Source organism: Chaetodon auriga, chromosome 8, assembly GCF_051107435.1.
Source record: "Chaetodon auriga isolate fChaAug3 chromosome 8, fChaAug3.hap1, whole genome shotgun sequence".
In the NCBI taxonomy this organism is placed as follows: Eukaryota; Metazoa; Chordata; class Actinopteri; order Chaetodontiformes; family Chaetodontidae; genus Chaetodon; species Chaetodon auriga.
In genome coordinates, this window is record NC_135081.1 from 14871980 (window position 1) to 14896507 (window position 24528).

The 24528-nt window shown below is 45.9% G+C and overlaps 2 protein-coding genes across 5 annotated transcripts; one reads left to right on the plus strand and one right to left on the minus strand.

Annotated features, from left to right (window-relative positions):
• Positions 1-410: 410 nt before the first annotated feature.
• dap3 (death associated protein 3) lies at positions 411-6147 on the minus strand. The gene is made up of 13 exons (XM_076736672.1): positions 5990-6147; positions 5726-5767; positions 4968-5081; positions 4697-4798; positions 4438-4546; positions 4252-4344; positions 3995-4125; positions 3572-3652; positions 2005-2169; positions 1852-1911; positions 1665-1754; positions 731-848; positions 411-639 (listed from the first exon to the last, which is right to left on the minus strand). Exons 2-13 carry the CDS (start codon positions 5762-5764, stop codon positions 554-556), a joined length of 1188 nt encoding a protein of 395 aa, XP_076592787.1. The 5' UTR covers positions 5765-5767; positions 5990-6147; the 3' UTR covers positions 411-553.
• Positions 6148-8518: 2371 nt separating this feature from the next.
• On the plus strand, positions 8519-24066 carry LOC143324305 (uncharacterized). Of its 4 annotated transcripts, none has more exons than XR_013077455.1 (14): positions 8519-9040; positions 11748-12645; positions 13575-17733; positions 19272-19617; positions 19799-19972; positions 20062-20156; positions 20239-20312; positions 20439-20484; positions 20590-20630; positions 20733-20803; positions 20914-21102; positions 21608-21699; positions 21826-21968; positions 22054-24066. XR_013077455.1 is itself a non-coding variant. In XM_076736666.1 (14 exons), exons 2-13 carry the CDS (start codon positions 11959-11961, stop codon positions 21952-21954), a joined length of 6090 nt encoding a protein of 2029 aa, XP_076592781.1. In that variant the 5' UTR covers positions 8519-9040; positions 11748-11958; the 3' UTR covers positions 21955-21968; positions 22054-24066. The 4 variants fall into 4 exon arrangements, 1 of the variants encoding a protein (XP_076592781.1); XR_013077454.1 differs by having other exon boundaries at positions 20914-21084; XR_013077456.1 differs by having other exon boundaries at positions 19715-19972; positions 20914-21089; positions 22054-23791.
• The last annotated feature ends 462 nt before the right edge of the window (positions 24067-24528 follow it).

Below are 24528 nucleotides of genomic sequence, written 5' to 3' on the forward strand. Positions count from 1 at the left end.
TGCCGTACCATTAACCATTCAAGGTGAGTTAAAGCAACCGAGCAGCGTCAGGAAATGGGGCTTTGTAGTAAATTTTATGAGTATTATGAACCGTAGTCCCTCTCAAATATGAGTTTAAGCCAAGATTGTCCCATTTTTGCATAGCTTTCCTCCTAGTTTCTCAATTGCACATAAAGAAACTGTCTAAGGGGCAGACAACACTACTCCATTCATTAAGAAAGCTTTTCAGATTCCCACAGTGATTAACTTTTTTTTTCCATTCATCTAGCTGATGTCTGAAAATTAGCAAAATTGAACTACAATATTTGCAAATAAAGACTGGATGTGTAAGAAAAAACACAATTCTTTATAGTCCACTTAAAGTGACAGACAACAATTATTTAACCTGCTTTCAAATGACAAAAAAGGCCTTTTTTTTACTCAATTCAACATTTTATTATCAAAGTAGTACACATGCATCATAATTTACAGAGGGGCACATATAGACATGGACATTTTTTATTTATGTATTTGTAGGACATCGATATTTGTGTGATTTAAGTCCTATGTAGCTTCACATAAACGCACAAATTCTTTCCAACATTGACGGATTTCTATTGCTCAAAAAGATGAGCTCTTTCTTCCCTTCCTCTGTTTGACCTGGGGAGAACAAAAGAATTTAAAGTTACTAAAGCAGCATCACTTCACGGTATTTTTTAGAAAGCAAAGCATTCCCAGTATCACCACTTACTCTGCGGATGCTGCAGCCAGTGGCGGTCCATATAGTAGAGGTAACAGCTCTCAAACTCCCTCTCGCTGTAGTTGGGCACTGACACTGGGATGAATGGGTCCATGCTGTCAAAGCCACTCTGATGAGTGAAACGCAGACAAGAAGTCAACACATTGGACATCAAAAATCTAGAGAGGCATATCATCATATATGATGCACCACAGGCCCTTTTACAATATTCAGACAAATACAGATAGTAATATTTATATGATTTAAAAGCATAGAGGGGAGAAATCAGTCAGTGGTCAACAACACAAGTCTAAATGATTAATATTAGGCAATTACAACAATATGCTTTTTAGCTATGACAAGAATGTTATACGACCCGAGTTTTATAGTTCAATCACTGCCCAGTATAAATGGAAGAGGTGGGCGACAGTAATGGATTTATCGGTCAATTGGGAAATTGATCTTTTGACTTGCAGACATCCACTAAATACAACCACTATAAATAATATTACAAGCCACTTCAACAATACAAACAGGTGCAGCTTTAAGCATATAAGGAAATGAACAGGGAAGACAGGATGGGGACAGTGAGATGCATTCAAGGATGGGACTCATCCTTTGTCACAGTTAATCTGTCCACTGGCTAAACTACTGGATATGCGGCCTGTTTGGATGCTCACAGAAAGTTGAGATGCTTGTCACAAAGCAACAGCAAAGCATCGACAACAAAGCGCAACCATCATGTCTTCTGTGCACTGCTTGACTTGATTCTGAAAAACAACTTCTGCCCATGGGTCCTGATGACTTGAGTGATGCAGTCTTGAGGTCAGATTTGCAATTTCCTGACTAATGACCAAAGTTAGAGAAGAGAAAGGAAGACTAATCTGCTGTCAGAGCTGGAGGGCAAGTGCTACAGATTATAAAGTACAATAAAATGACATCTGACCTCTCCCAGCAGCTCATGAGGCAAGTAGGCAGATTTTGAAGTGTAGAGAGACCCAGTCTGAGACAGAGTGGTGATGATGGCGCCTCCAGTCTGAGACAAAGGTAATCAATGTTAATGGGAAATAAAAAAACAGAAATACAACATTCTCATGCAGCTGTGGTCATCGCCTTCAGTGTGTTCTGCTCACCCAGTCGTTCTTCATCAGCTTCCTCAGGTTATGAATCACAGTGAGCTCTTCTGGTTCCACCTGACAGACAGCGAGAAAGAGAGACATAAGACATCCTGTCTGCGGAAAAGGCATGAAGACAAGTATGACAGGAGTGTGAACGTGATTCCTCACAGGACTCCTGTCCTCCTTCCTGATGGTGGATCTTCCCCACAGGGCGTTGACACCATCCACAGCCACCGCCAGCCGGAAGTCTGACTCTGGCTGCCCGCTTTGCAGCTTCAGCTCCTTTATGACAGCCCCCACCACATCACTGCTGCTCTTCACTCGGGTGATACCCTTCAGCAAAGGAAACACCATCAGAAGTCTCATCACATTGTCATAGGGAGGGAAATCAAAGGCAGTTAAAGGGGAACTCTACATCTGTGAACTCGAGTTACCACCTCATGGTCGCATGCCTCTGTCAACCAGTCAAGCTGCAGTTACATCCATGTCTGTCCACACTCATATATGAAGTTATCATTGTACTGACATGTTTGAGTCCAGTGAATAATTTCCAGTGAGGAATTTTCTATCTTCATTATTTTTACAGAGGAGTACAGGGGACTGAGAGAGAGTGCTTTGGCATTCCTAGAAGGACAGATGGATGGTTGGACAGACAACCCCAAAACATAATGCCTTCAGCCACGGCTGTTGCCAGAGTGAAGGCTTAAGACAGTTGTATGAAGTCTTCTGTCTCTCCAGAGGGAGATGTGTGAAGTCCGACAAACTGCCTCGTGTCTGTTGCTGATGACATCAAGTTTGAAAATGAAAAAAATCTGGGGATGTGAAGTCATAAAGTAAGCTAGTAAGTAAAGCTCCTCATCTGTGCTTGAGGCTACATTAGACGCTGCTAACACAATACACCCCAATCTCAGATCAAACTGTCTGCAGTGCAGTTGCATTGTGGATAATGTACCAACCAGGTTTTGACAAGGAAGAAGAATTTGTGGAATAAAAAAAAAAACTCTGGTTCTACTGCATTGATACTAATTTCATGCACCATTTCTTCACTGTTACACATCAAAACATCCAGCAGTTTAATGCAGATGCGATCTGAAACTGATTCATTTTTTATAATGTCATCTCAGAAGGCCAGCTATTAATATCAGATCCAATTACAACCTACAACAAGCTCGCACTATTATCAGCAGTGAAATTAGAAATTTAGTTTGTATGAAAAGTCAAAATAGGGCAACACTAAGCACAGGGAGAACGTGCCAGCTCCACACAGAAAGCCCCTGCCTGAGTCGGGAATCGAACCCCGGATCTTCTGGCTATCAGGCAACAGAGCTGTGCACTGAGCCGCCGTGCTGCTCAAAACTATGCAGTCAAATACAGCAAGGCAGGATAACTAATGGCAAGAGAGGTGAAAAATTCACAGGCTGAATGGAAATATACCCCTCTTTTCCGCCTTTGTCAGTGTGTATGGTACAAACATACTGTGGTGATCCATCACCATGCTCAGTTCATTGGCTACTGATCACCACTAAGCACAGGCGAGGTGAAAGATGAAACTTTAATGACCCCTGTGGGGAAATCGGTGGGGCAGAGGGAAAAAATCGGGAACAGATAGAAAACACTACAGAGTGATGAAAATGCCCTCGAGGGGGAGATAAACCACATCTCCAATGAACACAAATAAATACTCACAGCCAGAAAAATCAAGACTCCCACTCATTTGCGCCGTGAGAGGACTCACCTGATCCACCAGCTCTCCGAGTGTGCATCCCTGCTCAGTGGCCTCTCTCTTCGTCCACACATAGCGCTGCTTTATCTTTATCTGGGAGAGAAACAGCACGGTTTCATTCACCATGTTTCTCTGTGCAAAGACATTTCAAACTCTTCCTGTTACAGCACTACACGTGGGTAAATTCAGGTGGTGTCATCAAGCAGTTTAATGGCTTCGTGTATATCAGCATGTGACCGCTGTGAAAACACAGTCGAGGCTCATTTAAGAGCTATAAATGCTTGTTAATAGTGTGACAAATTTTGTAATACTTCACAAGCCTTTATTGAACCGTGTGTACTCAGAGCTGTTTTGTTAATATTGTAAGATTGCGGCCCACTTCAGGATCATCTGATGACGGCTGTTCATAAAGGCACACTGTATAAAAATCATTACCTTTGAAAGGAAGTGCTCATTGGTGGTTCTGAAGTTGCGTAACCATTCGGTGGCTTGTAATGGCTGATCAAAGCGAGAGGTGTTATAGGAAGAGGGCAGCAGCTCCTTACAGTTCTTCATCCAGAGGTGCGCTGTATTATAAATCAAACACACAAAAAAAAAACACAGGGAAGAGGAGGTTCACTGGTGACACCCTCAGTACTTCTGCTGTGGTGGTCGATAGTTGGACACTTTCCATGTGTGATTGTTTGTCTCACCATCAGGAATATGCAGCACCAGCCATCCCTGTGTGTAGCAGAAGTGGACTGTGTGAAGGAGAGACATCGTCTTCCCACTGCCCTTCAACCCATCTGAACAACTTGATAAGGTTAACAACACTTCAAGAAGCGTCAAGAGAAGAAGAGCGCATCTGTGTGTGTGTGTGTGTGCATTTTAAAGGATACAGAATAAATACCGCACAGCAGGTTTGCTGGTGTCAGTGTTCTTCAGACAGGAGATGACCTCTAGAGCCGGCGACCTCACCATCATACAGGCTTCATTAAACGTCTTCACCTAAAACCGTACATGACAATTTGTCTTCATGGCAGAAGTTGGCTTATTTCAAAAAATGAGTAGAAAAAAAATGAACCAACCCACAAAATACCATCTATGAGGCAGTAAGTTGAAAACAGCGTTCATGCAGTCACAGACAGAAGCACATACCTGTTGTTGAAAGCGCCGCGGGAGGCCACTGGGGAATCCAGTGCGGATGTGTGCGGGGGACAGTGTGTAATACTGTCCGACATGTTTCTCTGAATGACATGCCTGGAAGGAGACAAACAGTGAGCTCACCAGCTAAAATCATACAAATGCACAGACAAGCACGGCTGCTAACACAAATCTGCTGCAAAGAGGCAGCCGTGCTGTTTTATTCCCTCCCCTCTAATTGTTGCCTGATGACAGCACCTGCACTGTTCAAGTCAGATTTGCTTACCGGATCGCTCTCTTGCGTTCTGAAAACTGAGAAGGGCTCATGTTCGGATTCTACAGCCGCGGCCTCTTGCTGCTGCCCACATCCACTGGTGTGAAGGGACCTTACATGTGTTACCTGCAAACGTTTAATAGTTTTATTCAGATGTCAAATAAGGGGACGTTCATCTGGTACAGCACGCTCCCCGTGTACGTGAACAGAGTCTTCATACTATTATCCATGGCTGCAGGGCTTAGGCTTTTCCTGAAGTGAGCCCTCCTGCACTGCAGTGTTCTGTACCTGCACCCTGATGGCAGGAGGGTTAGTTGGTGGGTGTGTGATGTCCTGTGCTATTGAAGTTGCAATGTGTACAATGGCTTTATTATTGACCCCTGCAAGATTGGGTGTACAGAGACAAAGTATCCTGGCAGCAGTGCTAGTTATACATCTGACTTTGGTTCAATTAGAAACAGATAACATGGTGTCTATTTTTCTTGAACAACCTCAGTAAAAGTAAGTTTACTAGAAGGCATGTGAATGAACCTACCGCAAAGTCGCAGCTTGTGTCACCACATAGTGTAAATTTGGGGGTCATGTAATGCACTAATGCACCAGCTTAACACCACAGACATCAATGAAAACAACTCTTGCCTCCTAGCTTTGCAAACAGAGCTGCTGACTCGCGTCCAAAATATCTGAGAGTGATTATTCTTCATATCCTGCGCAGGTTATATAGCAGCAGTTTCTCACACACTTAAAGCCACTGCTAGCAGTGATCTTACCGTTTGCCGTAGTCTGAAGGACAGTCTGTGCAGCGCCATGATCTGAAACACGGAGGACGAAATGAATTCAACTTACATTTCAGGAATGACACGTTCCTGTGAAGCAACTCGTGTGTAAATACACACCAATGCCCTGTAACCTTGTGTAACGTTAAACACTTAGCTAACAGCTAGCTGTGTGTTACCCAGAAGGCATGTTACGTACAGGCGACATTTACTTTGCGGAGCTGTTTGAGCACAAAGCGCAGTTTACCTGCGACTCACCTCATTAAATATTCAGTGACGACGATTTCGATTAAGGTCGTCCACTGACAAATGTCCCCGGAGTGGTTTCAAGCGAAGCTAAACTGCACACCTCCAGAGGAAGTCAATGTGCCAAAACCGTCATGGACACCGCCATCATGCGGTACAGACCAGGAAGTGACGTAACGCCATCACAATTCTGTGGGGCCAATGAGGTGGCACGAGCCAGGCGACAACAACAGAGGAAAATGGAGTTTGTCAGACTTTGACACATTTCACCTGTAACAGTAACATTTCGTGTAGTGAGCCTTACCGACACTGGAGACACACAGAGGACATGTCTCGTGCAGAATCAGCTGTGTGGAGAAGGATGCTGATCTTTTAAAGGACAAAACAGGCCTCTTGACAGCATTTTTGGGAGATTTTGCCCACTTCCTTTTAAACAAATAGCAAGATCATTACAGTGCATTCAACTTTAACATCTCAGTGAATCTGCATTGTCTCAAGGGGGATTACAAAATATTTACAAGCCCCTTTTGCAAAGTAGATATCCAAGATGACAAACAAACCTGCACAGCTGTAGGCCTCCTCACTTAATTTCCATAGTTTTCATAGCTGCTTTACACTTAGGTTACATTAGATGTTTATGTTATGTTTACGTGTTATTTAAACTGTGCCTCATATCATTCCTCTTTCTCATGTCTTTTTTTTTTTTTTTACTTTCTTGAGCTTCAGTTTGCTCTTTTAATGTTCCTATTTGAAAATAAATGTATTTTTCTCTATCGTCTTACTTGCATTATGCACATTCTCTGAGATGCTATTTAGGCTTTTTTAACTTATCAAAATACAAAACAATTTGCAAATAAAGTTGAATCAGGAACAACATAGCCTGTAGAAAATACATTATAAATAATGTACTGTAAATGAAATGTATAACCAAGGTTAGATTAACAACCAAGCAAAGAGGCAAATGGCCCAGAGCCTCACACCCACAGGGTTCCCCAATAGACACAGGTTCACTGTAACACTTTTTGATTAAATACCTACCTTGTGCCATAGTGTGAAGAGCCTTTCTTTCTTAAGATCGGATGTTTTTTTGTTAGTTTTTCATTGTGTCGTGCAAGTGGTGATCCTCTCGAAAGTTTAAACTGTGCTCCCATGGTGGACATTCCTAAATAAAGTGTGTTTGCTCAAAATACACACAGAAACACACAGCTCACCTATGCTGGAATAGGAATAGGTTTCTGAGTCTCTGTGTACACTGTACTTGATGGGAGCTCATATTTGACAGGGCACTATACACAAAGTACAGGGAGGTGAGCATTTGGGGCCAGCCATAGGGGCCCAAGTACATTATTTTATCTGAGGTACCCTTAACAGCTAATTTGGCCATGTGTCATGGCAAGGCTAGAGTACTAATCAGGCAAAGAGATCAATAGGCCCAGGGCCCCAGTCAGCTGAAAGGCTAAAGGTTCAATATGTGTCATTTGTAATTAAATACACTGCTAATTTGCTTATCAATTTTTGGAATATGCACCACTAGAACTCAATTTAATGCCAAGGGCCTTATGGCAAGTCCTGCATCATTACTTCATCCTGAGGTTCTGTCTCATGGAAACTCCCTAAATCTAGTTTTAAAAACATGATGACATTGTAATTACATGGTACACACTGTTAATTAAAACTATTTATCTATTGTTTTATTCTTACCTTATTTTTAGAGCATCACGTACAGCAGCTGCAAACCTAATCTTCTTCTACTTGAGCAATGACAGTAGAGGTATTCTGTTCTATTCTACTGATTACCAAAAACTATTGGACATTCAGCAACGTCTTGGCAAGTAGTGCTGATTGTTTACAGGGTACAGTTGAAATTCATGTGCGGTCTGCAGTGCGCACCTCATGGGTATTTGGAGGTTGCAGTGTGCGTACGCACGGAGGAAGAGGGGGACCAGTAGGGGACCTAAGGTTCACCTTTGTCCCGGGGCCCCACTGTGGGTTAAAACAGACCTATACACAAAAAAAGAACAATAATGATGGTGTTAGTCTCTACTTCTGCTATTAGCGCTATATGACACTATAGATAGCAACAATAAAAAAATAATGATAATGTAATTTCTAAATTATTATCACTTTGTTTTTAATCGTCATGTCATTAGTTACTTCTTTATTTTCATGTTTATGCTAAAGGACATATTTGCGATATGTGTTTATATTCTAAATATGTTTTGTTGATTTTGTGTTATTCCTGCTTCATGAGTGGGCAAAAACATTGCGTGTAGCTTTGGATCAATGTTCTGTGCAACTGATGCATGATAAACAGCTCTTACATATTAACTTTTTAATAAGTGCTTAGCCCAGCCTCCCTTTCTTTCCTCCCCCACTGCTGTAAGATGAATCTCATATTGCATTACGCGATGCAACTTTGAAGCTGCTCCCCAAATCCTACCAGCAGCCTACTTTGGCCAAGTCGTCGCCATTTTATTAAGCGTCTAAATAGCCCTCCCCAATCGCCTATTATGAACCGCAATGAGATCCTGTGTTGTATTCACCGTTTTATCTCCTCCTCTGGCCACATGAAAATGGCCACGCAATTGCATTCCCGCACATCTACCAACCCCTCCGCGCTGGCAGCCTGTAACCCCGCACGCACGCTGCCGCAGCCCTCAGTCCGTCGTACTGACACGTTAACGGCTTGTATGCAAACGAGGGCACAATCTGAGCCATTATTACTGGCGGGGGAGATGTAACTTTCCCCGAGAGAAGTGGGCAAAATAAGATCCAGCGTAACCAGTCCGCCACCTAGCTGCGGAGACGCGCCGTCGGAGATCTGTCGACTGTATGATTATGAAAACACCCGCGCCAATGTTGTTGCACAGTCGGCTCCGCGCTCCGACGAGACCGAAACTCGGTTTTAGGAGGTGTTTTAACCTCTGCTGGCCTTAGTTATGTAATCAAAGCAACATCTAATGCACCAAAGGCTCTGGATTGCTGTTGGTGCGAAGGCAAGAGCAGGACAGCAACACCTTAACCTCCTGCCTAAACGCAGTTGGCTCCGGGACGCGCTCTCGGGTAAGTAGCCTACGTAGCCTTATTACAGATTTTCATGGCAGTCCGTATTAATGTGTGCAGGCCTGTCATCACCAGCGAGCGCACAGCACTGTAGGTTACTGAGGATTTTGTGCATCCGCTTTGCGCTAATTTTATCCCTTGTTGCTGAGTGTGTTTCTCCGTGCATGGTGATATTTCTTATTCCAGTGTTGCTGACACCAGCAGAAGGGCTGGCAGAGGACAGACAGAAGAGAAAAAGGTGGCTCGGGACTAATCCACATCACAAACACCACCAGCAAGCACGTTTTTGCTGCTACGTAGCGCCCCACTTCCATGTTGAGTTCCAATTTGCAGCTGTGTATCTTTTAGGACGCTTAAATGCGGGTTATATTTTATTATGGAGATAGGAGTGACGACAACAACAACACGTGCATGTGTGTATCATTTGTAAGTGCGACAGCATCAGGCGGATAGTGTTTTTCAGAGGTGCGCAAAGTCATTATGGAGAAGGAAGCCCCTGTTGACGTCCTCAGTAAACCAGTGATAGGTTGCTCCAGTGCGGTAACACCCCCACTGCCCATACTGTATCTACAGTAGCAACATCAGTCAGCCTACGCAGCTGCGACCTGGGTACACAATGTACGACCAAACACACTTCTAATACACCAACTAGGCGAAAGTGTGCGCGTGAGGAAGAGGAGGAGGGAGACTCACGTGAGAAACTTCCCTGTACTGTATGTGAGGAGTAAGGCTGCACTGACTGTGTGAGGCTTCGTGGTTCAATATTTTGAGATGCCATCACAGCAGCCCTGATCTCCAGCTGGGCTGCCGTGCTCGTGCTGTTGTCAGGCAGATGGTAATGGGGTTGTAGTTATTGATGATAACACCGTCATGGGATGGTGATGATGGCTGGAAATATGGTGGGCCATTATCATGATTTAATCGTCGCCTCAGCGCTGCCGAGGAACCACACTGACTACAGTGTCAAGTCCACCCATCATCCTGTCACTGGAAATAGCTTCTGGTCTAATGTTAGAATAATTCTGAGTTATGTTTGAGAGGTATAGCTTTGGAGAGTATAAAAAGCTATTAGTATGCACTTTGACTGATGTTGAATGGGCCTGCCCTTTTAAGTTTGAAAACCTGCCACTCTCATTCTCTTCTTATAGCCACTTTGCAAAACAGGACTGAAACTCACATGACTCATATCTCCACGTTTTGCTCTTCTTCGTACGGGTCAGGCTTCTGGTCACAGGTCATAATGAAAGTGGCCGCTGTTCTTCAAGAGGACGACTGTCCATCTCTGCTCATTTTATTTTATTGTAAGGAGGTTTGGCCCTGGAAATGCTTTCCAAAACTGTTACATAACAGCAGTTACTGGAACAGATGTTGATTTGAGCTCAGTCTGATTCAAGGAAAGGGTTTGGGTGTGGAGGGACCAAGAGGCAGGAGAGATAGCCCACTGAGCTCTTAAATGAAAACATTATCTGAGATGCTCTTGTAAGTTTAAGGGGGCAGTTCAGAGTGTTGAGAGGCAGAAGAGCTATTTCGTAAGAAGCTCTCAGGAGAGAGCTGCAAGAATGCTTGGTGGGGTGTGTTTTATTAGAAAATGGATGAGTGTCTCCCTTAATGAGAGAGAGAGTATAATGAAGGAAGCATGACAGAAGATGCTGCTTCCCTTCGATACGTTAAAGACTGAGCTGAACACTGTGTGAGTGAGAGTGAAAGTTTTTTCTCGGGTGAGGAGAATGTTATTTTAGGGTGTGTTACTTGCTATAATGTCACATTAAAAGTCAATTTACAATGGGGTCAATGAAAAGCTTGCTTGACTTAGAGGAAGCAATGGGAGGAGGAGGAATTTGCACTCCTTTCCAAAAATAAGTTTTACCCTTTCCTACGGATTTGTGTTACCACTACTGAAAGGGGAGGAGGGGAATGGTCGGACCGTGAATGGAGGGATTTAGGTTGGAGAGGAGGAAAAGAACGAAGTGGAGGAGGAAATATGGTTCTGATTAACATGGATACAGTGTATGAGTTGACCATTTTACTGTGTGGTCTACAGAGAGAGGGGGAGAGAGGCAGAGAGAGAGAGAGAGAGTGGATGGGACTAATAGAGAATGCATGCAAACGCTTTCTGCCAAACATGAAAAGGGGAGTTTCGGAGAGAAAGAAAGTACAGCAGAGGGAAGGGTGGGAGGAGAAGTGCTTGTGGGAGTAGCTGAGAACAGAAGGCGCAAAGACAGCGGGAAGAGGAGGGGAGGAGACTGGATCAAGTGTTTGAATTAGTCAGGAGCTGATTGATTGATATATTGATTTGGGAAGAGGAGGCAGAGAGGATTAAAACATGAGTAAAAGCGTAGAGGTTTAGGGGGCGTTTGCTGTCTGTCAGAGCTGCCGTTATTTACAGATAGTTGGAGAAAACTAGCTGAAGCCATTTTTGAAGAACGGGAGAAGGTCTTTCTTCCAGTTAGTGTCGACATTCTGGGAATCGGCGGCGTTGATTGGCCCCCTGGGTTTTCTGTATGATGAGATCATCTCTGTGGACACAGACTTTAGCACCTCTCCACAGCTGCTTGCAGGAAGGGGACTTTCCCTTCAGTTCCCGTACTGCTGCTACTCAGCATCTGAGCTCACTGAAATGACTAATCACTGGCCTCTCTATCTTTCTGTCTGTGTCTGTCTGTCTTTCCTTCCCCCCTCCCTCTGCCTCAAACTTATTCCATCTCAGTTCAAGCCAAAAGGACAAGAGAGAGACCTTCCTCTGCTGGATGAAGGAGCCCAACTGTATCTGGACTGTTACAGGATATTGTCCTGGAAATCTCTTGACCCACACCTGCATTCTGCTCTTTGCCTTTGACCCCACTAACCCCACTGGGGTCATTTAAAAGTGTTATACTGGGAACTCCACAGCATCCTACTTCTCCCCCCTGACTTCTCTGATGGACCAGAGAGTGAAGGGGGGAACCCCTCCAACCACGAACTCCACTCTGGACCCCACCTCCGCACCTGAAGACTCTGAACAGGAGCAAGTGGCAGAGAAAAAGAGAAGAGGTGAGGGGGAGAATGGAGACGTAGGGGAAAAGGAGGAGGAGAAAAGGGGTGCAGGGAGGAAGAGGGAAGGAGACAAGGGGGCAGTGCTGGAGTTGCTCATCGAGGGGCGCTGTGGAGGCACGGGGCAGCAACAGCTTCAGATCTCTGGCAGAGAGACGAGCTGCCCTGAAGGGAATGTACGACTCCGGATTGGACTACAGGCGAAACGCACCAAGAAACCGCCCAAGATCTTGGAGAGCTATGTCTGCAAGCCCACCATTAGGACCTATCAGAGGCAAGGCAGGGGAGGCCTGCTGAGGGGGGACGGAGAAGGAGGAGTGGGCCAGCAGAGCAAAACCAGCTCTTCTCCAGACGAGGCAACCAGAGATCAACGCTCAGGCTTGGATGCTGTCCAGACCACATCCAAACAAACTGCATCTGCTGCCTCGCCACCACTTGCATCATCATCGTTGTCATCGCCATCATCATCATCTTCGTCATCACAGCCACTGTCGTTATCATCAACATTTACTACAGCTTCCACCCCAGCCTCAGTCCCTGCCATAACCAGCCAAGGGACCAAGTCTGCCAAACAGGTAGGTTAAAGAACAAGGGCAATTTGCCTCACACGCGCACAGATTCCCTCATACCAGCTGCTGATATTAAACCTCTGTTAGTTTAAGTTAGCTTAAAATGGAAAAACAATCCAAGGGTTAAAGTGACTGGAGGTATTCATGTATTATTAATGGCACACACTTTATGTGCTGTTGCTCTGTTTTGGCTTTTGCAGTAAACCACAAGACAGGCTCATAGAGTATGGTGCAAAATCGCCCAGCCGTGTGCTCGGTTGTAATAAGGTCAAATGAGCTATTGTCTCAATACTGAACCCTAAGCAGCCCATTGAAATAAACAGACCTATAAATAGGACAACAGCACGGCAACCACTTGGAGCTATTACAGACATTGGTCCATCAGTCCCTATGACAATCACCCAAGGGGAAGCGTATTGCTTTAGCTGCGCAAACGCCACTCAAGCTGCAGCATACCAAAATTACAGGACAAGTACGAAATGTCAAGCCTTCTCATCTGTATTAGTGGCAATTTATAGCTACCAATAGCACAGCTTTCTCTCTCTCTTTCTGTCTCCGCCTGGCTCTCTATATCTGTCCCTCTCTTCTATTTTTACATCCTCTCTTTTCTCTACCTGCTCTCATTTATCTCTCACTCCCCCTCTGTCCCTGTCCCACTCCCTTCCTCTCTGTTTCACTGCCTTTGTATTTCTCCTTTCTGTGTCAACCCCATTCCTGTTTCCATCACCTCACTCTCTCCTTCTCCTCAGTATGCCCCCTTTTCTTTGCCCGATTGAGTCATTTTGTCCTCACTCTCTCTTTTAATGGGCAGACGAAAACAAAAGCATTTCGGTTATTGTCTCTTTCACGTTGTCCTACGCTGTTGTCAGCAGTAAACTAATGCATGTCCCAGCTGTTGTTGTCTATGACAGATATTCTGTGCTCGCACTCCCCAGGTTCCTATCAAACTGGCCGATAAGACAGAGGTGAATTCAAATGGCTCATCTGAGAGAGTGAAGAAAGAGAAGCTCCCAAGTGTCAATGGCCAGCCTGTCCCTGCAGGACACAAACCCTCTTCACCCACAACAGACCAGACAGCTTCAAATACTCCTTCTACCCCATGCATCCAAGCCCTATCTGCATCGGAATCCAGGAATGAAGGGAAGACCTCCAAGAAACATAATGGTCTGGTACAGACAACAAAACAGAAGGGACTATCGAATGGGAAAGGCTCTGCCGATGTCCTTGGCACTTCCATTTCATCAAAAATCAAAGTTGGAAAACACAGCAGTTCCTCCTCTGTTTCTTCCGTGAACTCCTCGACAAGACCTCCAGTCTCCACCAGCTCCCATAAAGAACATAGCGTGTCTAATAAGAGTAGGCCAGACTCTCCTTCCTCTTCCTCAGTCACCCCGAAACCACAGCCCTCCCCCACTGTGGGTCTCTCCTCTGGCCAATCCCAAGATCAGGATCCCTCTGTGCAGCCCTCACTAGAGAAGAAGAGAGAGAAAGAGAGGAAAGCAAAGAAAGAGAAACGGAAAGACAAGAAATCAAAGCGAGAAAGATTGGAGGCTGAAAGAGCAAAGAGCGAGAGCAGAAAAGAGGAAGGCAAGAAGAAGAAAAAGGAGAAAGGGAAGGATGGAAAATCAAGGCGTGGTAAAGAAAAGGATGAAAGACATAAGACTGATGAAACATGGAGGGATGAACTGAAGATTGAAAGAGGAAAGGCAGAGAAAAAGAGGGATAAACTTAGCCCCGACAGACAGAGAACAGTAGATAATAATACAAAATGTGGTGAAACAGTTGACAGTGGTAAAGTAGAGAAAACCTGTAAAGCAGTGAATCCAGGCATACCAGATGAGATAGACAAGACGGATGACAGTTCCAAGCCAGTTAAACAAGCCGAGCCAACAACAGGTGACACCAGTAAATCAAAAGAACAAGACGTCTCGAGACATTCAACTGTGCCTCCAAGCCACCCCTCTTCTTCCGCTCCTCCCTCTCTGCCCACTCCTTCTGCCCGTGCCCCCGTTTCTCCCCCTTCTTCTCCCCAAGAGCAGGACAGCCGACCGCTCAAGAAACGCAAAGCCAGACGGCCCAGCTGGACCAAGCTGGTGCACCGGGCTCAGAGGGCGGAAAATCAGGAAGCCCCGTCAGATTCCCAACATCATCCCTCACTAAGTTTCCCCCAGAACCCCAAGACATCCCTTCCTGCCAAGACCACTATTCAGCAGACTGATGAGTCACACACAGCTCCCTCTAGCTCCTTAACCAGCAGCGCCTCCCCTCTCTCTCCTACAACCAAACCTCCTTCTCCAAAGCAAAGTCACCCCACATCAGACCCTAGCCCCCCTGCTTCCCGATGCCCCATAACCCCTGCCAGAAAAAGGGGCCGCCCTAAATCCCACAGCTCCAGCTTAGACGAGCCTCCTCCGAGACTTTCACCAAATACGGCGCCAGCTGAGGTGCCTCTTCTGGGGTGTGACAGAATTCAGAAAGCCCCTGTGCTGGAGCCAAGTCCAATACTGCAGTGTGCTGCTCAGTCTAAATCCAGCCCCAAGAAGCGTGGCCGTCCTCCCAAACGACCCCTCCCCGAGGACCAGAGTGGAGATGCGCTGAATCGCACTGATGATCCAGTCAGGAGTAAAGATTTCCATCTTCCTGAAAAGGGGAACAGGCAGCTAAAGATCAGGAGGCTCATTAATGAGATGAAGAAAAGAAAGAAGAGGAGACTTCACAAGGTGATGCTGTCTGGGTGTGTAGCAAAGGAGGGAAGGGGAGGCGAGGCAGCAGATGGCGAGACCTCTCTGAGAATGTGTAAATCGATAGAGGCTACAACAGTACACACGCTCTCAGCCCTGTCCTCCTCCTTTGGGAGTAAGCTGGGCCCTCAGATCAATGTGAGCAAGAGAGGGACCATCTACATGGGCAAGAGGCGAGGACGCAAGCCTAAAACCCAAACAACTCCAACAGTCCAAGCCAACTCCCACAGCTCCACTCAGTCGTCTCTGTTTACCAATCCCTCTGAAGCATCGCTCTTCTCCACCCAACCCCAGCCTCCTCCCTCGCACCCATTTCCCTCCCCTTCTCTTACCCACTCCAGCGGGGCCCAGAGCCCTTACAGTGAAGGCAGCCTCACTGAACCAACATCCTCTCTACTTTTTCCTCACCCCTTCTCCCTCCCATCCCCATCATCCTCCTGCACCTCCCCCCGCCCTCCCTCTTCCTCCTCCCTCTCTCCCTTTGTGAAGAAGAGTTGTCCGTGTCAGGGAAGGCATCACTTCCCCTTTCACCAGTCTTCATGTAAGCTCTCCTGTCCCACCCCTCCACTGCATCACACTCCTAGCTCCCCCGGCCACCTGAAAGAGGCCACCCCCTCCCCCAGGAGCGAATCACACAGCGAGGAGACGCTGCCTAGCGATAGTGGGATCGGAACGGATAACAACAGTGTTTCTGAGCGAGGAGAGATCAGGGGAGTTCGAGGCATGCTCAGGTTGGGTCAGGGGTCAGGAGTGATTCTGGGGGGTCAAAGGCACCCCTCCTCTCTTGTGGACCGTCCCTCTCCCGTCTCTTCACCCCTCTCTCTCATGCCCAGACACACAAACCCCATCACCAACTCAACAGCTATGGAGCGGCACAGAGACAGACACAGGCACAGGCGGAGGGATTATGAATGTTCCTCCTCCTGTACTTGCTTGTGCCCCTGCCCCTGCCCAGGACATAACAAGTGCGCTCATTCGGATTATTACCCTTGCCTTGGGCACAATGCACTGAAGAGACAGAAAAATAAACACAAGAAGAAGCACCAGCAGCTGCATATGCAGGATCCAGAATTTCTGGCTGAACTAGAAGATCTGATTGGTCAGTTCAGCGAGGTCCACATCGGGCGGCGAGGTTGGGCGAGGACGGGACTTGGACAGGGCTTTGATGGGAGTGGGAATGCGGCTGGAGGAAGGCGCCATCATTCCTCCTCCCATTCTCTCCGCTCTAACATCTTCAGGATCAATCTGAATGGCTTCTACTCGCCTCACCCTTCATCTTACTCTGCTAACACCTCCTTCTCGCCCCAGCCTTTCTACCCCTGCCAACCTGTGCATTGTAACAGGAAGCCTGACCGCAGGCAATGTGGTTGCCCGTCAAAGTTTCAGGAGACCATTGAAAATATGGGCTTTTACAGCAGCTATCCCCCAGCCACAACACTTTACCATCACCTCCCCAGCTCCTACCCGCTTCCCTCGCCACACCAGTACGCCCCCCATCAGCCCCATCATGCCCACTTCCTCCTCAACCCTGCTAGATTCCACAGGCGGAGGACCAGGTTGCTGAGGGAAGGAGCTTTAGGAGGGGATGTTGAGGGAGATATAGGAGGAGGCAGTGGAGGAGGCCCACACCTCAGCTCAGGGTTCACATCCAGCCTCTCCTGTGGCTGTGGAAGAAGCGAACACAAACACAAGCATAAACACCGTCACAGGCACTGCGAGCGAGATATGGATGACGAGGAGGAGTTTCATGAGGATGAGGAGGAAGATGGAATGGATAGAGAGACGTTAGCCGGCTCAAAGACAAGGTCAGGGTTCATTCTGGGCCAAGCAGAAGGAGGAAGGAAAGGGGCAAGACGAATGGGGAGTATGCTATCTAAAGAATCGCCTTGGGTATGTGAAAACGGAAATGATCCTTTCTCCTCTGCCACTGCTACCACATCATCATCATCTTCAGCAGAGAGGTACAAACGCACATCTCTCACCTCTCTGGGGCTGGGTTCCTCTCACCTGTCCTCATTTGGGGGAGGCTGGGGTGGTCTGGGCCAGAGCTGGACGAAATTCGGGGGCCTGGGAGGGACAGGATTTGGAAACCCAAACCCCAGCTGGAGAGGCTTCAGTGGGGAGCAACACACAGGCCGACTGATTGCATCAGATGGAGAGGATGAAGACGGCGAGGATGTTCAAGAGTCACACCTGTACAGGACGTCCCCGTCCCCAACACACACCAACCTGTTCACATCTGCTGCCATGGCAACAACAGGGAGGGGTCTGAGGAGCGGACTGAGGAATCCAGGAAGTGGAGACAGATCATGGAGGAGAGATGAGCCAGTGTGGACAGAGAGGAGAGAAGCAGGTGAGGATGCATGAATGAATTGATCTATGAATGTGTGAATTGATGGAGCACTGACATGCATGTGCTTCTGTTTGATGTCCCAGTATGAGGTTATGCTAGCATTAGCGCTAAAGTTGGTGCATTCACGAACACACTGCATTGTTAGTATTTTTCTGGCTGGAAACTGTGCTGAAAGATGTTACAGAAATAAAATTGTCAACATTGCCATTTGGGCTGTGTGCATGCATAGTTGTATTATGTTAATTTTCCATTGGGAGAAAATATGAATACACAGAATACGGACATAATTTGATAATCGTGGAGATCTAACATCAACTGTGCTTATCATTGAAATACATCAATAGCACCCAAATTGTGACAGCTAGCTGAGTGATTTTATGCCAAGAGGCTCTTTTCATTTGCAAAGTATGACAGATTTTTATGTTTGCACAATGTGGAGATGAGACTGTGGCACCAATAGTTTGCCCAGTGTAGTGACAGCATTGCTTTTTCTCAGGTGTTGTTGAGCCACACATCAAAGCCTGGAGGGTGTTTGGGAGGAAATCAGACGCTGTTCTTTTTATAGCCAATTTCAGACTCCCTCTGCTGTGCAGGGGACATGCCTGACACCAACCCCCCCTACACACACACACACACACACACACACACCCCCACACCCACACAAGTGCAACCGCTCAGCAGACACTCTCTGCTGAAAATTTTTAAAGTGTTATAGCAGGAGGGCAGCATCTTGATGGAAATCTTCCAGAAATCTTTGAAATCTTCCTGGTCTGGAGCGAACCGCACGCTGTCGCAGGCCGGGGCTACCCAGTGAACACAGTCATTAGTTAACCACCAGATTGGCTATTTAAAGCCTGGCCTATCCCTCACTGCTGGCCAACAGGGCCTATTTGACTTGGAAAAATCCAATAAGGAAAGAGTGGCCAGTCTTGTCGGTGACTGGAAAATGGAACAAAAGTAGATGACCTCAGGAGTGATTGATGGAGGAATAGCATGGAGGTCAGAGTGGGGGCAAAGAGAGCTTGTGAGAGGAAAATATGTTGTTTTTGAAAGAGGTGGAATACGTTTGACATCAGTTCATCATCTAACTAAACACAGATGTGTTTTGAAGTACAGCACGCTAGCACGGGCACACACACACACACACACTTATTTCTCTGCTTGTTTGTCTGCTCAGCCTTTTGAGATTGTGTTCCACATTAAGAGTGCAGTGCAAGAGGGCATACGTGTGCATGCTTATATTAAAACATGTGCATTCTGCACAGTGTTTGTGGCCATTCTTGTGGGTGTTTTTTTGCTGTGTGAGTGTGTGTTCATAAATCACTTCTTAATGCATTTCCCAGAAGTGATCTGGTCAGAGGAAATGTTGTGACTCACCTAATCTGTTGCCCCGCATGACTCAGCCTAGACTGGCCTCACCTCACACCTCCTGCTGGCTCAATCACTGATCCACATCTGTCTCATTTCCTCTCTGCCACTTACCCCCCCACCCCCACCCTCCTCCTCCACCCACCGCCCTTCTATTTCAATGACTGCAGGTTTACAAGGTGACTCGAGAAGCCGGGGCCAGCAAAAAAGTGTGCCAACAGCGGACAGTGTGGCAGGGAAAAACAAAAGAAGGCCAGGGCGGCCCAGAAAGCACCCGCTGCCCTCCACTGTACCCTCCCCCACGCACTCATCTGCAGCTCCCTCCATGTCATCGCCCGACCTCCTGCCTCACAGCCACAACAGAGATGGGAGAGAAGTGGGAGGGAGAAAAGAAGAAAGAGGGCCAGAGAGAGATCGAGGAGGTGACGCGATGCAGCAGGTGACAGAGTCGGAGCTGCAGGCCAGGAGGAAGAGAGGACGGAAGAGAAAACATGGTGACTCTCCTTGTCATCAGAGGTAAACACTCACAACTGTATTACAAAGCACCTGAGCTGGTTGACTTGAAAATTCAATACAACCACTCACTACTGCTATATTAACCCATCGTTTTCAGCACTGTGTGCTAAACCAGTGCCTTTTCTCTCTTTCTCTTTTTCCTCTCTATCGTTCTATCTCTCTCTTCATGCTTTCCTTTTAGTGTCGCTGAGGATAAACCCGAGTGTGACACCCACCCTGAATGTTTTAGCCAATCAGATGTCGACCAGGCTCCATCCCAACCAGTAACCATCCAGAGAGAGGAGAGAGCAGATGGTCCTCCCAGGAAGAAATTTCTGAGGGCAGGTCTTTACTCTGATGATTACAAAACTACAGAGTGAGTTGAATTCATAAACAAACTTTTCAAATATTGTTTCTGTTCTCAGTTTTTTTTTTGTTTATGCATTTAATGTGTCTCTTTCCTAGTCCGCCTTCCCAAGCCCAGCAGTTGTGCAGAGAGAGTATGGAGTACACACCAGAGGAGCATGACTATAGCCTTTTACCTGCTCCCATACACGTTGGTGAGTACATACAAAAATGCAAACACTGCTGCAGTTTGCTGTAGCTGTGACAGTTAACCCAAACTCCCTTTATGTCCTCCAGGGAAGTACCTTAGGCTGAAGCGGATTCATTTCCAATTACCTTATGATGTTATGTGGCTGTGGCAGCACAATCAGGTACAGTAGAGCCCTAGAGCACAGAATCAGGAGGTTAGAAGGTCAAGCTAAAGCGTCTTTGGAGGTTAAAGAAGAGATGTGCAGTGTCATGAATGTACGAGTAATTCTCATGTTGTGTTGTTACAGCTTCAGAGGCAGCCTGCTGTCCCCCTGAAGAGGAAGCGGCGTTACTGTGAGTTGCCAGAATTGGATTTGCTATCTCCAGGTTTAGTTGATGGATAGGATCAATACTCTCAAGCAGTGTCTTACTCGGTTTCTCTCTCTCTCTTTGACTCAGGCCGGCTGAAGGAGAGGACTGTATTCTCTCACCAGGCAGCGGTGAGTCCATGTGGCTCGAGGTTGATTCATTCCTGTGAAGAATGCAGCTTTGATAACCGTTTAAACATGCACACATCCCTCCTTTTTATTCCTATTTTACAGGAGGAGAGCTCTAGTGACATTACCAGCCTGTTTCCTCACCTCGACATGGAGCCTTTGACCAGCAGTGAGAAGTATGGAAAGAACATAGCGATTCACTTTTCAAGATAAACCACTTGATGTACTGTTACTGAACTGACGTCAGTGTGGATGGCTTATGTTTTTTGCTGTCTCTCCGTGCCAGGAGCTTTGTGGTGAAACACCACGTGTTCCTTGTGAGGAACTGGGAGCTGGTGAGAGACAGACAGATCCGACTGAGGCTAGAGAGGGAGAGAGAGAGAGACGCAGAGGGAGAGGAGAGGGACTCGCAACGTCTGTCCTGTGATGGAGCCAGTGGGGACGACAGCCACATCAAGTCAGGTCCATGAAGCAAGTGTGTGTGTTAGTTTTTGTTTCTGTAGGTGTTTTGTATGCATATGTGTAAGCGGTTGAGCTCTATACATTTTCACTGTTACTGTACATCTGTATAGATTTCTCCTGGCATCCTGTGTTGTGTCTTTTACTTTATGTGTGCATGTATGTGTGTGTGTGCGTGTGCTCCGTTGTCCTCATATTTGGCTTGTCTCTCTATATCATACTCAGCAGTGCAAACTAAGTGGTTTTCCAACCACAGAATTTCAGCCTGCAGAAATGTTTCCCCATTTCTGTCATCCACTCTTGGTGTCCAAGAACCCAGCAGGCATCGACTTTCCCCATTAGCAGTGAAACCACACAGTTTCCATCAAAGACTCCCTGACTGATGGCAGATAGGACTCAAGGGGAAATAAGGACACTTGCATAATTGCAGATATGTCTGCAAAAGAAATGACGTGCTGTTTTCATCCCCTCCTGCGACGCCTTTACTAACATTCAGAATCCTGTTTGACCTCGACCCTCAGATCAGCCAGTGGGGGAGGAGGTGATGGTTATAAGCAGTGACCCCCACCATCAGAGTCAGGACACCTCCAGCTCGCTCACTGCCAGCCCCTGTGTAAGTGAATGAATGTAGACACATAAAAAGAAAAAAAAGAGGAGCTCTGCCTTTTAAGAATGCAAATTTCCACAGGGATAAAAATCTGCTTTTGCAATTAGTTGTGCATATTTGTTCACCCCACAGCCCACCAAAACCCAGAACAGACAAGAGGAGGAGGGAGAGGAAGAAAAACGAGGGGAGGAAGAGGTCTGCAGCAGAGAACAGAGGAGGAAACGGCTGAATGATTTACTTTTGACCCTGCAGCATTCATAAGCTACGAGAGAGAGGTGAGTGGAGCATCAGATACAGAAACAGGAGGAACTCGGAGAGCTGTGTGCGTGGTTTCGTTGATAGTATCTTGCCTTTGTGTAGGTGGGACCACTCTGAGAAAGGGACCAGGCCCACCACCGGACAGATGGACAGGAACTGATGTCATAACGCTACTGTTAACAGCAGTCGTGCCACAGAGAGCAAGCGAGAAAGGGAGAAGAGAGCTGGAGAATCATAGTGGCTGAAAATGCAAGAAAGACATCTCACACACTGACAGATGAGTGTGTTGAACCTAGCGCTCTGAAGGGCATCACACCAAGGATGAAACCATGGCAACACATCTTTTGTCCAAGCGGCGAGGGATGAGAGAAGTGGAGATTGACTGTCCCGGATGAAAGAAAGAAACAGACCAGCTGAAATGAATTTGCACTAGTGCTGGATGAACAAGCACACTAAAGACTGTATGTATGCTGACTATGAACACACTCATACATTTTGACTGCTCTTACTTCGGCACCTTAAGCAAACTGGGAAAGACGGACGTTGTTCGGAGACTGAAAGTGGACATATATGGTACTCAGCATTTCGACTCTGAAGTTTCCAAGAGACAAGGAGTTCACAAGCTACCCGAGGGAACAAAAATGTAGCCTGGGCCCTAACTAGGTCAAAATTGAACCCCTCATTTAATCGTTAAGCTTTCAAAGTCACATTGCACCTTTGGGAAATGACACGAGGAGAAGTGAACCAGTTAAAAGCTGTTGAGACAGTGTTAGGGTTTTTCTTCACTTTACCAAGACAGTGTCTGCTATGTACCAGTGAATAGGCAGGGGAGGGGGTGGGCTTAGTGATAGGAATTTTGGCATCGCTGCAAGAGAATTTCTAATGAGGTTTTAAAGAAAGAAGTTATTTTTGAAAAAAAAAAAAGAGACAGCTTGAGTTCTGTCTGCTGAAGAAATGGACAAAATATATTCACGATAGGAATGTTTATTGTTGACTATTTTCAGTATTGCTTCCTGGGGGTGGGAGGGAGAGGGGTAAAAAGTGTTTTGTTTACTTCAGACTGCCTTTGAGAATGTTTCGCTCTTTGCTCCAGAGCATTGACAATCAGAATGTCCTCGGGGGGGAGAAAGGAAAGAGGAAAGGGAATGAAAACTAGAATTGATTTGCCCCAAATGCTCTGTAGAAGTGCCATGTTGTCTTGTGTGCGTACCTAAGCGAACTCATGCAGTCTTTAAAAGCAATATCTCCTCTGATAAGGACTATATAAGGACTTCCTTTGTTTTGTTTTGTTTTTTTAAGTTGTGAATATTTGAGGATTGGAGGTCATTTTTTTTTCTGTACAGTTGCATAGTAGATTGTTCTCATCTTAGGAGCATTGGGCTAATCCACTTAGTGGAAGGAACCATAAGTGTTTAGTTTCATGTGAATGTACATAGAGAGAGAAAGAGAGAGAGACCTGTTTTCCTTCTATCAGCAGTAGCGTGTAAAAGTAGTATTATACATGACAATACTATTGGGATTATACATAAATACATAATACTCAAATCTTTCATTTTACTAACATGTTTTTAACAGATTATACAGCTGACCAATATATCAGTCATTTCTCCTTAAAATTGACTATGATTGTATATGATTTTTTTGTAGAACTACATAATTTGTCTTCTTTTTTTTTTTTAGCTGAGCGTACGTTGTTTTGTTTTTTTTGTTTTTTTGTTTTTTTTTATTGGTCAGACAATCAGTGACAGTGAATTAGTTTTTCCAGTGTTAAACTTCTGCTCTCTTTCAGTAGTGTGGCTTCTAATAACAAGCCAAGAAAGTGCAATTTCTTTGACTGTTTACATACTGTATGTATATTTTTCCTCTTTCCTTTTTTAACTAAGAGCACTACATTATTGCCAGTGGATGATTAACTTTATAGCAAAGGTACACATAAAGAGTTATTTATCTAGTTTGCATGACATGTAACCTTTGCCTGTTGCCTCTGATAATGTGCATCTGAAAAACAAAACATCAAAAACAAACAGCTATAACTCAACGCCATAGAATGTCAGCTCAGACTTTTTGCCTCTATAACCATAATAATAAAAGCATTTTATGTCTACTAGTACTAAACCCAGCAGAATCTTGGTGTGTGTGTGTGTGTGTGTGTGTGTGTGTGTTTTCGGAGGTGACTGCAGTGATTTGAATCAGCTTGAGCTAACAGTGCTATCTAGTGGTGTTAGATTGTATATCTCACACCGTGTTGTCCTCCATAATGACCCACAATGGAGGACGCTATGAAAGGAACACGGTTACAAGATGGGGGAGGGCTGCAGCTCACTCCAGATTTTTTCTCCTCTTTCTGCCCTTCACAACATCCGAGGGCGTCCGGGGATTTTTAGATGTCAGCAAAGACGTGAGACAAGTATTCCCAGTTAACGTAATGGACTTAGGTTGTAAAGGCGTTTCATAGAGGCTCAGCCGTGAGTCTGCACTTCCTTTGCAATCTGACTCAGTTTCCTGCCACATTTCAGAGAGCAACAAATACAGGCCATGTAATGTAATAAGTGAGGCATCCTCAATGGCTCAACATAA

Bases quoted from the DNA above. Each gene is read 5' to 3' on its own strand.
- dap3 (XM_076736672.1), bottom strand. From the start codon at position 5,764: ATGGCGCTGCACAGACTGTCCTTCAGACTACGGCAAACG. The intron at 4,126-4,251 runs GTGAGACAAACA...TTTATAATACAG, and splicing joins GGTGCTGCATATTCCTGATG to CGCACCTCTGGATGAAGAAC. The intron at 640-730 runs GTAAGTGGTGAT...TGTTCTCCCCAG, and splicing joins CTGGCTGCAGCATCCGCAGA to GTCAAACAGAGGAAGGGAAG.
- LOC143324305 (XM_076736666.1), top strand. From the start codon at position 11,959: ATGGACCAGAGAGTGAAGGGGGGAACCCCTCCAACCACGAACTCCACT. The intron at 17,734-19,271 runs GTGAGGATGCAT...CAATGACTGCAG, and splicing joins GACAGAGAGGAGAGAAGCAG to GTTTACAAGGTGACTCGAGA. The intron at 21,700-21,825 runs GTAAGTGAATGA...TTCACCCCACAG, and splicing joins CGCTCACTGCCAGCCCCTGT to CCCACCAAAACCCAGAACAG.